General features: G+C 38.2%; 1 protein-coding gene across 3 annotated transcripts in view; it reads left to right on the top strand.

The window, feature by feature from the left end:
• The window catches only part of piezo2a (piezo-type mechanosensitive ion channel component 2a), a 233351-nt gene that overhangs the window by 148961 nt on the left and 71393 nt on the right, over nt 1-12997 (top strand). For all 3 annotated transcript variants that reach the window (XM_079863155.1, XM_079863153.1, XM_079863154.1), the window contains 7 exons: nt 1562-1782; nt 4720-4880; nt 5740-5916; nt 9723-9845; nt 10354-10554; nt 11169-11373; nt 11945-12046. In XM_079863155.1, coding sequence (XP_079719281.1) covers nt 1562-1782; nt 4720-4880; nt 5740-5916; nt 9723-9845; nt 10354-10554; nt 11169-11373; nt 11945-12046 — 1190 coding nt within the window. The remainder of the gene's footprint in view (nt 1-1561; nt 1783-4719; nt 4881-5739; nt 5917-9722; nt 9846-10353; nt 10555-11168; nt 11374-11944; nt 12047-12997) is intronic.

Raw genomic sequence — 12997 nt, 5'->3', positions numbered from 1 at the left:
GTCAGCTTGCTTATTTTGCTCAAGATCAGGATTTATTGAGTCCACATGTCATGCAAATTAGTAACTCTGCTTCTAACCACAGGTCGAGATCTGTCGCTCCAAACACACAACTCTGCGATGCTGTTTGCGAATGTTCGTTAGAACTGATTTCGGGAAACACCGACTCGTTGAACTGCTGATAACGACAGAACTTGCGACAATAGTTGGCTAACGATGCTTTGGGGAAACACACCCCTGTTTACTTCCTGTCTCTATGAAGCCCCTCCCTCTGAAAAGCACACTGTGCTCTGATTGGTCGGCTGGAGCAGTGTGTTGTGATTGGTCGAGCTCTTCAAGCGTGTTTGGGAATTGTCCCTCCCCTTACCATAACCGCCAGTTTAACACACTACTAACTAACTCAACCAGGCCCCGCCCCTTTATTATGCGCATTAATTATGCAAATGAGGAATATTAAATAATTTTTGTAACATTTTGTGCACGTCTGGCCACTGCCGTTGTGTTCCCGCTCTTCTTTCCAGAGCTGCTCAAGCTCAGACTGGAGATTGTGAGTTGACAGCCGTTTTCAAGTCCAGCAACACATTCCCAGTTGGACTGAGATCTGGACTCAGACTCCAGGAAATTAACAATGTTGCTTTTAAAGCATTCCTGTGACGCTGGAAGCTTTAGCCTCATATTTTAGGGGTCAATGAGTTGCTGAAAAACAGATCTTCTGATAATGTACATGTTTGACTCAATTTTGATATCATCATTAGGCCTGTCACAATTAATGTTACAATTAATTGTCATACAAATACATGCACTAATTATTTAATTATGTTTTATATGTCACTTTTTCATGTCAGGTTTTTTATGTAACTAATGTTTTTACTTAGCATTGTATATAATATAATTAAAAAAATTATAATACAAAAGGCCTATATGATTTAGTTTAATGGGTAACATTTTATTTTAAGGTGTCATTGTTACAGTGTAATCATGTATTTAAGTACTGAGTAATATTAATTAACTACATGTACTTACTATAGGGTTAGGGTAGGATTAGGGTTTGGTTGAGGGTTAGTTGCATGTAATTATGCATAATTTACTGTTATTACTATGGTAAGTACATGTAACATATGTAACAAGGACACTGTAAAATAAAATGTTACCACTTAATGCTGTGAAAATGATCAATATGTACTTTATGTACTTATTTATATGTAAAAATGTATAATAGTATTGTAAATTATAATATAATAATAATAATTGTTTCTTCTTATTGTTATTATTCTGGAGGGTTTAATAATCTAATAACATCAAAATGATTTATTATCATTATTAACGGTAATATAATCATAATATAATAAATATTATCATAATCAAAATAAAATGGTAATATCAATATTATTTATGAATCCTGTCTTTGTTACTTACTTTTATTTCTGTTGATCCGTTGCAAAAACAAAATACTGTTCAATACTTTTTTCTCTCGGCTTTTTTGTTTTTAATTGGGAAAACATGATTGAATCAGTGCATAGTTCCATCATTCACGCTTAAACAGATGATGCTCCTTGATTTTCAGGCTGGTGCATCTGGACGGCAGTCTGGCGGATATCTCCATGGTCAAACCCACGCTCGGCTCCACCGCGAGCCAAGCGGAGGACGAGGAGACAGTGGACCTGGAGAAAGAGGAGGATGATCTCAAACAAATGGACGAGGAGGAGGAGAGATCTGAGCCGCACGTCATTCCTGAAAGCTACACCTGCCAGATGATGCCGGATCCGGTGCCAGACCAGGGATCAGGTAGTTTGACCTTCGTGGAAGTGCAGTTTACCATCAGGTCATGTTACACAGCATTAGTGACCAGTTAGAGATCCGTACTTTAAAAAAAAATCTACTTTTTCCCATGTTCATCTGTCTTTAGTGTTGCTGTTTGAGCATGAAAAAGCTCCAGTTCTTCTCTATATCAGTGTCAGTGTTTCTGAACTCCTGAAACGCCTCCATTGTAGTCTTGAGTTTCTTCTGGGAACGAACACGTCACAATATTCCTCATTATAATAATTAATGCGCAGAATAAAGGGGCGGGGCCTGGTTGAGTTAGTTAGTAGTGTGTTAAACTGGTGGTTATAGTAAGGGGCGGGACATTTCCCAAACACACTCGAAGCGCTCGACCAATCACAACACACTGCTCCAGCCGACCAATCAGAGCACAGTGTGCTTTTCAGGAGGAGGGGCTTCATAGAGACAGGAAATAAACAGAGCGTTACTGACAGACTGGGAAGAGAGGAGCCGCAACAATGGAGGATAAGAGGAGAATAATCAATAATGTAGAGTCCAATAGTAGAGATCAAAAACAAGACTTTGTGAAAGAGCTCTTTAAAATAAGAAAATAAACCTTTTATAGATATTCATGTTCATTTAAAATAATGCAGTGAAACCAGAGCATATCCTTGCAGATGGTGCCCTTTAAACATATTAAATTAAATTGCAAGACCAAATAATACTTTACATCCTGGCTTGAATGAAACGCACTATAAAAATCTGAATTTATATTGTTTGCTCTCACTGTAGCAATACAACTGGAAGAGGCTTTTATTGGCCTGACAGGGCAGGACAGAGTAAACAGAGCGGGATAAATATGTCTAGACTTGTTTAATGTGTAAACACTTTTACAGTCGGGTCTAAGGAAGAGCTGATGTGCTGTCTTTCACACCGGCGTATTAAATTCCTGCTTATAACTCGACTGAATAAAGACTATATACTTACAACGTTTTTCAGAAAGGGAAATAAGCATTTGATTTCCAAACATTTCTCTCTATAGTCAAAAGAGCTAATTTATGTTTTTATTCTTTTGTGCGGTTTCTTTTGTGTGCATTATTATTATTTAGTGTGTAGCAGCTGTGTTTCTGTGTATGGAGATACACATTCCACAACAGGTCAAACTTTGGCTTTTTAAAGTGTAGTTACTCAAACACTCGTGCTTTATGTATTTCATAAACACGTCAAAAGCATGTCGCTGTGATTCATCCACGGGTGTCTGTGTTTTATGACCGCTTCGAGATTGGAAATATTTTACCCATTATTGGCTGTTTTGTGGAGCTCCCTGAGATGTCTGAGCTCGGCTCCTGTGTCGTAATGTTGACGGATGGCTCTGTGAGTGTTGCTGTGTACAGGGACATTATTTTCCTGATAGTCCTGGAAACAGCTGACAGCTGAAAGACATCCCTCGCCTTCACTAACATGCCCGTGGATGTGATGTTTTCTGCACATGTGAAGCACAGTGCAGACCTGCATTACTTTACTAGTGTTTTTATACTATTGTAGTATTTATTCATATTTTAATTTGAATTTGAGTGCTTTTTAATTTCGTTTTTTTATATATATATTTCTATTCAGCTTTTTTAAGTTTGAAGTTTTCATCTAATATTTAAATTTCATTTTATTTCAGCTTGATTTTAGTTAATGAAAATAATACAAAACAGTTTTAGTTATCAATAACTACTCAAGTTGTGTCCCAAATGATGCATTCATTATACACTTTGCACTTATACTATGCACTATGTACTTTCTCTAGTGTATGAGTTTTTGTCGAAACTTTTTTTTCGTTACTTTTTGTCGTTGTTTTTGTCAAGTCTAACAGCTTCTCTTCTTCTGCTGCAAATTTAAAGCTGTGTTTTTAGTTTTTTTTTTTTTGTACATGTACGTGAAGTGCATCATCTGGGTATTTAAAGTGCACTATTTGTTGTTGAAATTTTTTGGTAGGAACACACTATTTGAAATCATCAAATGGCTTAGAATAGTGAATAAGGATGCGAATTGGAATGCATTTTCAGTTTTCAGAGTAGAGTCAATCATACAACTTCTTGCTCACCAGTGGTTGTTCAAAGTTTCTAGCCACTCAGCATTTAAAACTGCCATATATCTATTTTTATTACTATCTCATAATTTGGCAGCAGGAATATTAAGCTGCTGTCACTTTAAGACCTGATGCACAGATCCAATATACTGTTACACGTGTGTTTTATTTCTCAACTGTTTACGTTCACTTAAAACATAACTGACCTTGTTTACGTGAATACTCGCCGAGACTGGCATTTTGACATTATTTTTTATGTATGTGTCTGTTCAAGCGCAATAAGCAGTGAAAAAGAACTCAATTTAGCTCTGAGAGATGGCTTTATGTGCATGTACTTTGGGTGTGAGCACTAAATCTGCGGGAATGAGTGAAATTATGCGCAATATGCACAATCCCATGCTGAAATACAAGCCCTATAATAACAACAATATTCATCCGGAGCAAATTAATCGAGTGAGTGAGGAGAGGCGGGGTTGTGTGTAACTTGCTGTCGGAGAGAAAGAACAGCTGGTATCGTTTATCTATTTTGATATTTCAGTATCGATATGTATCAAAAAATCTATATTTTTGACAACACTCTATTGCACTTAGTTTATTATTTCAGATGCCTTTTTAAAAGACTACAATTGAAAAATGTATATATTACTGTATATATAAAATTCAACCCACCAAAGAGACGTAGGAGTGACTGCGTTACACGCCACTGCTGAAATACACACGCTTTTGGGTGATTGGCGGGTGTTAATGTCAAGCCCTGATCCTGAATTTTTAAATAAACTTACTAACCTTTTAAAACTCATGTGGTCTTGATTTGTTACTTTTTTTTTTGGTCGTCGAATACGATGCATAATCTTAAACAATGCATGTTTGTTTCTCTTGTGAAGAGCTGAGGAATAAGTGGCATCTGGTGGTGGAGCGTCTGACGGTGTTGTTCCTGAAGTTCCTCGAGTACGTGCAGAAGCTTCAGCTCTTCATCTGGTGGATCCTGGAGCTCCACATCATCAAGATCGTCTCCTCCTACATCATCTGGGTCTCAGTCAAAGAGGTGAATGCCGCAAAGCAGTGCAAAAAGTGCTCTGAAAGCGATAGTTCACTCAAAAATAAAAATTCGCCCATGATTTACTCACCCTCAAGTCATCCTAGGTGAATATGACTCTTCTTTCAGACGAATACAATCAGAGTTATATTAAAAAATGTCCTGGCTCTTCCAAGCTGTATAATGGGAGTCAATGGGTTTATGGGGGGGGGGGTTCAAGTGTTACTCTTTTGGCGCAAGTCGATGCGTATGGCTGGAAGAGCCAGGACATTTTTTAATATAACTCCAATTGTATTCGTCTGAAAGAAGAGTCATATACACCTAGGATGACTTCAGGGTGAGTAAATCATGGGCGAATTTAAATTTTTGGGTGAACTATCCCTTTAAAACATGTACAGGCACCACCTTGGTCAAGTCAGTTGGTAGACCATGTCAGACCAGCCAAAAACCTGCAACAACTGTCAACATCTGCCAAGTTTTGCATCATCAACTCTCTATATTGCGAGCAAATCACTTGCATATATGACTTAATAATGTCTATCATTAGCCATTGGCTAATAACCTGTTATATTTCACTTGCCAGTGAGTTGTGGGCTAAGAATAAGTTTAGCACAGATATATTTTCACTTACTGCACTTAAACTTAAACGCTCTGATTTTTCACTTACTGTCTTTACAGCTCACTATTTCTATTGATATCATATAAATGGCTGTAAATGCTATTCTTTCTTGTTTTTTTTATTATGATTTTTTTTTTTTTAAATAAATGACAAAATGTACATTCATATATTTATACATGTTTTTATTAGTCAGAGGCGATTCTGTAGTGTGTAAAGGGTTGATCATCAGCAGAAACGTGTCGTTCTCAGGTGTCGCTGTTTAACTACGTGTTCCTGGTGAGCTGGGCCTTCGCTCTGCCGTTCAGCCAGTTCAGATCGCTGGCGTCGAGTGTGTGTACCGTGTGGACCTGCGTCATCATCGTCTGCAAGATGCTGTACCAGCTCACCTCCATTAACCCTTCCACATACTCAAAAACCTGCAGTATGGTGAGACGCTTGCACCCCTCAGTACATGCGTGAAGTGGAAATGCTCATTCTCATTGGCTACGTTTACATGCAACCAAATAATCCGTTAGTAATGGGATTGACGGATCAATCGGACTGAAAAGCCTTCATGTAAATGCCTTAACCGATCCGACTGAGCACGATCCGAATTAAATTTCCATCGGATTGAAAGGGGTGGTTTATTCCTTTTTTAATCCAATCGACAGAACATGTAAACACTTGATCAGATTGAAAACCGAAACTGAAAGGACTGCGCATGTGCAATGACGTAGAAATAGTGTAATGACGTAGAAATAGTGTAATGACGTAGAAATAGCGTAATGACGTAGAAATAGCGTAATGACGTAGAAATAGCGTAATGACGTTGAAATAGCGTAATGACGTAGAAATAGCGCAATGACGTTGAAATAGCGTAATGACGTAGAAATAGATGTAAAATTGCGCAATGACTAATGTAATGACGTAGAAATAGCGTAATGACGTTGAAATAGCGTAATGACGTAGAAATAGCGCAATGACGTTGAAATAGCGTAATGACGTAGAAATAGCGTAATGACGTAGAAATAGCGTAATGACGTAGAAATAGCGTAATGATGTAGAAATAGCATAATGACGTAAAAATAGCGTAATGATGTAGAAATAGCGCAATGACGTAGAAATAGCGTAATGACGTTGAAATAGCGTAATGACGTAGAAATAGCGTAATGATGTAGAAATAGCGTAATGACAATGAAATAGCGTAATGATGTAGAAATACTGTAATGACGTTGAAATAGCGTAATGACGTAGAAATAGCGTAATGACGTAGAAATAGCGTAATGATGTAGAAATAGTGTAATGACGTTGAAATAGCGTAATGACGTTGAAATAGCGTAATGATGTAGAAATACTGTAATGACGTTGAAATAGCGTAATGACGTTGAAATAGCGTAATGACGTAGAAATAGCGTAATGATGTAGAAATAGTGTAATGACGTTGAAATAGCGTAATGATGTAGAAATAGCGTAATGACGTTGAAATAGCGTAATGACGTTGAAATAGTGTAATGACGTTGAAATAGCGTAATGACGTTGAAATAGCGTAGTGATGTAGAAATAGCGTAATGACGTAGAAATAGTGCAATGACGTAGAAATAGCGCAATGACGTAGAAATAGTGCAATGACGTAGAAATAGCGCAATGAAGTTGAAATAGCATAATGACGTAGAAATAGCGTAATGAAGTTGAAATAGCGTAATGACGTAGAAATAGCGCAATAACATAGAAATAGCGTAATGACGTAGAAATAGCGTAATGACGTAGAAATAGCGCAATGACGTAGAAATAGCGTAATGATGTAGAAATAGCGTAATGACGTACAAATAGCGCAATGACGTTGAAATAGCGTAATGACGTAGAAATAGCGTAATGACGTACAAATAGCGCAATGAAGTTGAAATAGCATAATGAAGTTGAAATAGCGTAATGACGTAGAAATAGCGTAATGACGTAGAAATAGAGTAATGATGTAGAAATAGCGTAATGATGTAGAAATAGCGTAATGACGTAGAAATAGTGCAATGACGTAGAAATAGCGTAATGACTTAGAAATAACGTAATGACGTAGAAATAGCGCAATGACGTAGAAATAGCGTAATGACGTAGAAATAGCGTAATGACTAGGGGTGTAACGATACACAAAACTGACGGTTCGGTACGCCCCACGGTTTTGACATCTCGGTTCGGTTCGATTCGGTTCGGTGGGGTGGGGCTTTTTTTTTACAGTGGTTTAATGAACAAATTCTGTCTTTGTCTTTAAATTAATTCAATTACAATGGCAAGGATAAAAAAAAAATGCTAATGCTGTAAACTATATAGGGAACCCACACATTACTATAACCTTAAAGGTTAACAGAGCCTAGACTTTTAGCCTAATTTCAGATACTTTTTATTTTTAGATATAATAATCAACACTCAACACATTGTATGAAAACATGCAAACTGCACATAAGGCAGTTTTCTTATTAACTTATGTTTTCTACTCTAATTTGTTATTGAAATATAAATATTTACAGTTTTTATGACAGATATTTAAAACATAGGCTACATTAAATAATCAAGATATCAATCATTAACATGTTAAGTAAAATATATTATATCGAATATAGTGCATTTATTTAGTGCAAGAGTTAATTTAGGAACCAACAAGCTGTGGGCACTGAATGACTTGCCTGAGGTAAATATAAGGCTATGTGACAAACTAAGACGTTTTATTGGCGTATTTCCGCTGCTGAAACACTGATCGATTGATTACACAAGTTATGATGCCTTTCAGTAAGTATACTGTATCTTTTAACATACCTTCAGGTGTCCATTCATGTTTATTCTGTAACTGAGGAAGAGAATCGCGTTTACTCGCGCTCCGCGCTGCCGCTTTAAATGAGGAGCTAGTACAGTGATCTGTCACGCCACATCAAAGAGCGCCAAAACGGCATTTATTGTTTGAATTTCGTGATCAAATAGACAGAATTTGAAAGATTACACCTTGCTTATTATCGAAAGTAACAAAATATGGAGCTTGCTATTATAGGGTGTTAATGGTGGTTAGGCTATAACGCTGTATTCGTTGTGTACACATAAGACATGAGGTCCATTGAGCCGGGGCTGGGCCGGGGCAGCAGGGGGCGGGGCGTCCTCGGTACGCCATGAGAGTATCGCGATACGTATCGTGGGTGGTATATCGCGGTTTTTCGGTTCGGTTTGAATATCGTTACACCCCTAGTAATGACGTACAAATAGCGCAATGAAGTTGAAATAGCGTTATGAAGTTGAAATAGCGTAATGACGTAGAAATAATGCAATAACGCAGAAATAGCGTAATGACGTAGAAATAGCGCAATGACGTAGAAATAGCGTAATGACCTACAAATAGCGCAATGAAGTTGAAATAGCGTAATGACGTACAAATAGCGTAATGACGTAGAAATAGCGTAATGACGTAGAAATAGCGCAATGAAGTTGAAATAGTGTAATGACGTAGAAATAGCGTAATGACGTAGAAATAGCGCAATGAAGTTGAAATAGCGTAATGACGTACAAATAGCGTAATGACGTACAAATAGCGTAATGACGTAGAAATAGCGTAATGACGTAGAAATAGCGCAATGAAGTTGAAATAGCGTAATGACGTAGAAATAGCGTAATGACGTAGAAATAGCGCAATGACGTAGAAATAGCGCAATGACGTAGAAATAGCGCAATGACGTAGAAATAGCGCAATGACGTAGAAATAGCGTAATGACGTAGAAATAGCGCAATGAAGTTGAAATAATGTAATGATGTAGAAATAGCATAATGAAGTTGAAATAGCGTAATGACGTAGAAATAGCGTAATGACGTAGAAATAGCGCAATGACGTAGAAATAGCGCAATGACGTAGAAATAGCGCAATGACGTAGAAATAGCGTAATGACGTAGAAATAGCGCAATGAAGTTGAAATAATGTAATGATGTAGAAATAGCGCAATGAAGTTGAAATAGCGTAATGAAGTTGAAATAGCGTAATGACGTAGAAATAGCGTAATGACGTAATGAACAGTGGAAAACTCTGTATATTCGTGCAGTGTGCGCATGTCAAAAATATATATTCCGATTTGAAGTTTGTGACATATAAACGCGCACATCGACCCGATCACATGTTTAGCGTTCATGTAAACACAACATTCAGATTCATCAATCAGAATGAATTCAGTCCGACTGAAACAGAAGTTGTGCATGTAAACGAGCCAGTGTCTGGTTCTCTCCCGAAGCCTGATAACTACACCGAGGCGCAGAGGTTGGACATGGCCAAGTCTCTTCTCTACAGCGGCCCCGTGGACCCGGCCAACTGGATCGGACTCAGAAAGTTCTCTCCATTACTGGAGAACCTGAGGGTACGTACACACACTCAAAGACACACATCAGAAGTTAATCGATCACCTGTGGGTCAGTCATGAACGATTCGTTAATTTTGAACGAATCTTTAATATGACTCAGGACTACTGAGTCGTCTCAGAGAGTGATTCGTTCATTTTGTGTTGACCGCGCATGCGCAACATCCTATGGGTTCTGTACTGGACACAGAAAATAATTAGTTCACCTCTCGAGTCTTCGGGTCTGATTCTTCTGAGTCTTTCAGTTTTTTGTCACATGATGAACGAATGACTCGAACCCGTAGATTCAAAAGATGAACTAATCAATTCTGTATCCAGTACCGACTGCATAGCTCAGCCTATATGGGGCTGTCACGTGGCACCATATAAACATTGAGATTCTCTGCTCAGGTTTGGGTTTGCACATTTTTTTGAATAAATGCTGTATTTTTGTAATTCCGCATAAACTATACTTCAGCTTTAACCTGCAATCGTCCTTAACGTCCTTAACCTTTTTTTCCCCACACAGAATAATTTACTGATGCTGGCGCTCTTGGCGTTTGAGGTGACAATTTACCGTCACCAGGATTTCTACCGAATGAAAAGCAACCTCACGCCTCCAGTCACAAGAACCATTTTTCACAACATCACACGGCAACATTTGGACGACGGCATCGTCAACTGCGCCAAATATTTCATCAACTACTTTTTCTACAAATTTGGTCTTGAGGTAATTCCATCATTATGCGATCGTAATTAACTTTTTTGCTATATATGGGAGTTTTTGCGAAATTGACGTGTTTCCATTGGGCGTATTTTTAATTCGCAATTTCAATTTGCGTAGTTTGAAGGGTAATGGAAACGCGGCTTATGTTTGATTGATCCAGCAACATGTCCTACTTGGCAAAATCGTGTTCATCTTTTTAGGGGCCAGTTTTAGTTTAGTCCAGACACTGATTTACTATGCAGGATCCCGTCCCACCTGGATGGTCTCTTATAGATAATCTGCTGAAGCTCAGATTGCTAACACACTCTTGAGACAGATAAACCACAATATAATGGATCAGAGATAAGTGATGGATATTGAATTTTGATTTGTGTGTGTAGTGATCTTTGCAACGGAAGTGAATCAATCAAAACTAACTTTAGCTGGACAATAACTTCATTCTAGAGCTGCTGTAAAGCCAAAACAATCTCTGTTACTGTAATCTCCTGTTATCACTGTAAAGCCGCTTTGAAACAATATATATTGTTAAAAGCGCTGTATAAATGAATGTGACTTGACTTGACTGATACCCATTATTATCCTAATTTGAAAAGCTTGTCTGCATGTTGCTGCTCCAGACCTGTTTTCTGCTAGCGGTGAATGTGATTGGCCAGCGGATGGATTTCTATGCCATGCTGCACGCGCTCGGTCTGATAGCGGTGATGTTTCAGCGTCGGAGGAAAGCCATCGCTCACGTCTGGTCCAAGTATTGCTGTTTTCTGGCCTTCATGCTTTCCTTCCAGTACCTGATGTGCATCGGCATCCCTCCCGCCGCCTGCACAGGTGAGTGAGTAATCAGGTGTGCTTTAACTGAGACAGTCCTTTATTCTCTGTTGTGTCCAGGGTTTGAAATTACCACTCGCTAAATGCGAGTAGAAATCAACTGTGGCGGGTAACAAAAAACTTGAAATAAGAAATGAATGTATGAAATCCAAATTTATATATATATATACAGTATATATAAGCTGTGACGTAGTTAAGCTGGTTCATTTCTTTCCTTTTTTTATTTTTATTTTATTTTTTTGGTTAGTGGAAGCTCTGAATGGCCGGTAACTTAAAAATTTAGAAGCCAAATTGGCCGTGAGTGAAAAATTTTATTTCAAACCCTGATTGTGTCGTATATCCGAGCAAAACTCTTCAGGAACAAGAACAAATGTGGGCGGGGCTTGATTGTGTCTGTGAGGAATTGATTGGATGGTAGTGGTTTACCAATATTTTTATTGGTACTTCCTGTGAATATGTTTAACATGCTTTACACTAAAAATGTTCAATAAATATATACTTAAAAAAAAATAAAAATTGGGTCTTGAAGATGACCATGACTGTATTTCTGTCTGTGTCTGCTTTGGTTCAGATTATCCGTGGAGAAGCCCGTCGTCCAGCATGGACTCCAACGTCATCAAGTGGCTCTACTTCCCCGACTTCCACACCAAACCCAACTCACTCTTCCTGCTGTGTGAGTAAAAACATTAACAGCTCAAATTTGTGTTGAAATGAAATTCTTCCTAGGGTTATTAATCATGTAATCATATCAATCATATTTTATCTCTCTCATCTTTTCAAATAAACAGTTTGTAATAGTAAAGCATAGTCATTTCAAAATAAGAGACCCAGTGGCTTGTTTACAATTAAAAGTTCCACACAATGAATAAAGTTCTTATTTATATGTCTATTTCCTTGTGTTATTTCGCATTTTGGTTACACAATAAACTGTGTCTGGCATTTAATTCAACGTAAACTCTTGTAGCTTCTGTCTGAAATACACAACAAAATAACTAGAAATAGAAAATATAGAAATTCGATTCACCAGATTGTCCCTGCCTGTGGTTTAACCATGGTTCTGTGTGTAGACGACTTCTTGCTGAGGTCTAACTGTGGTTCTGTGTGTAGACGACTTCTTGCTGTGGTTTAACTGTGGTTCTGTGTGTAGACGACTTCTTGCTGAGGTCTAACTGTGGTTCTGTGTGTAGACGACTTCTTGCTGTGGTTTAACTGTGGTTCTGTGTATAGACGACTTCTTGCTGTGGTTTAACTGTGGTTCTGTGTGTAGACGACTTCTTGCTGAGGTCTAACTGTGGTTCTGTGTGTAGACGACTTCTTGCTGTGGTTTAACTGTGGTTCTGTGTGTAGACAACTTCTTGCTGAGGTCTAACTGTGGTTCTGTGTGTAGACGACTTCTTGCTGTGGTTTAACTGTGGTTCTGTGTGTAGACGACTTCTTGCTGAGGTTTAACTGTGGTTCTGTGTATAGACGACTTCTTGCTGTGGTTTAACTGTGGTTCTGTGTGTAGACGACTTCTTGCTGAGGTCTAACTGTGGTTCTGTGTGTAGACGACTTCTTGCTGAGGTCTAACTGGTGTTCTGTGTGTAGACGACTTCTTGCTGAGGTCTAACTGTGGTTCTGTGTG

This window comes from Squalius cephalus (genome assembly GCF_949319135.1).
Source record: "Squalius cephalus genome assembly, chromosome: 25".
Lineage (NCBI taxonomy): Eukaryota > Metazoa > Chordata > Actinopteri > Cypriniformes > Leuciscidae > Squalius > Squalius cephalus.
The sequence above is the reverse complement of the archived record's forward strand: the minus strand, read 5'-3'. Positions and strand labels throughout refer to the sequence as shown.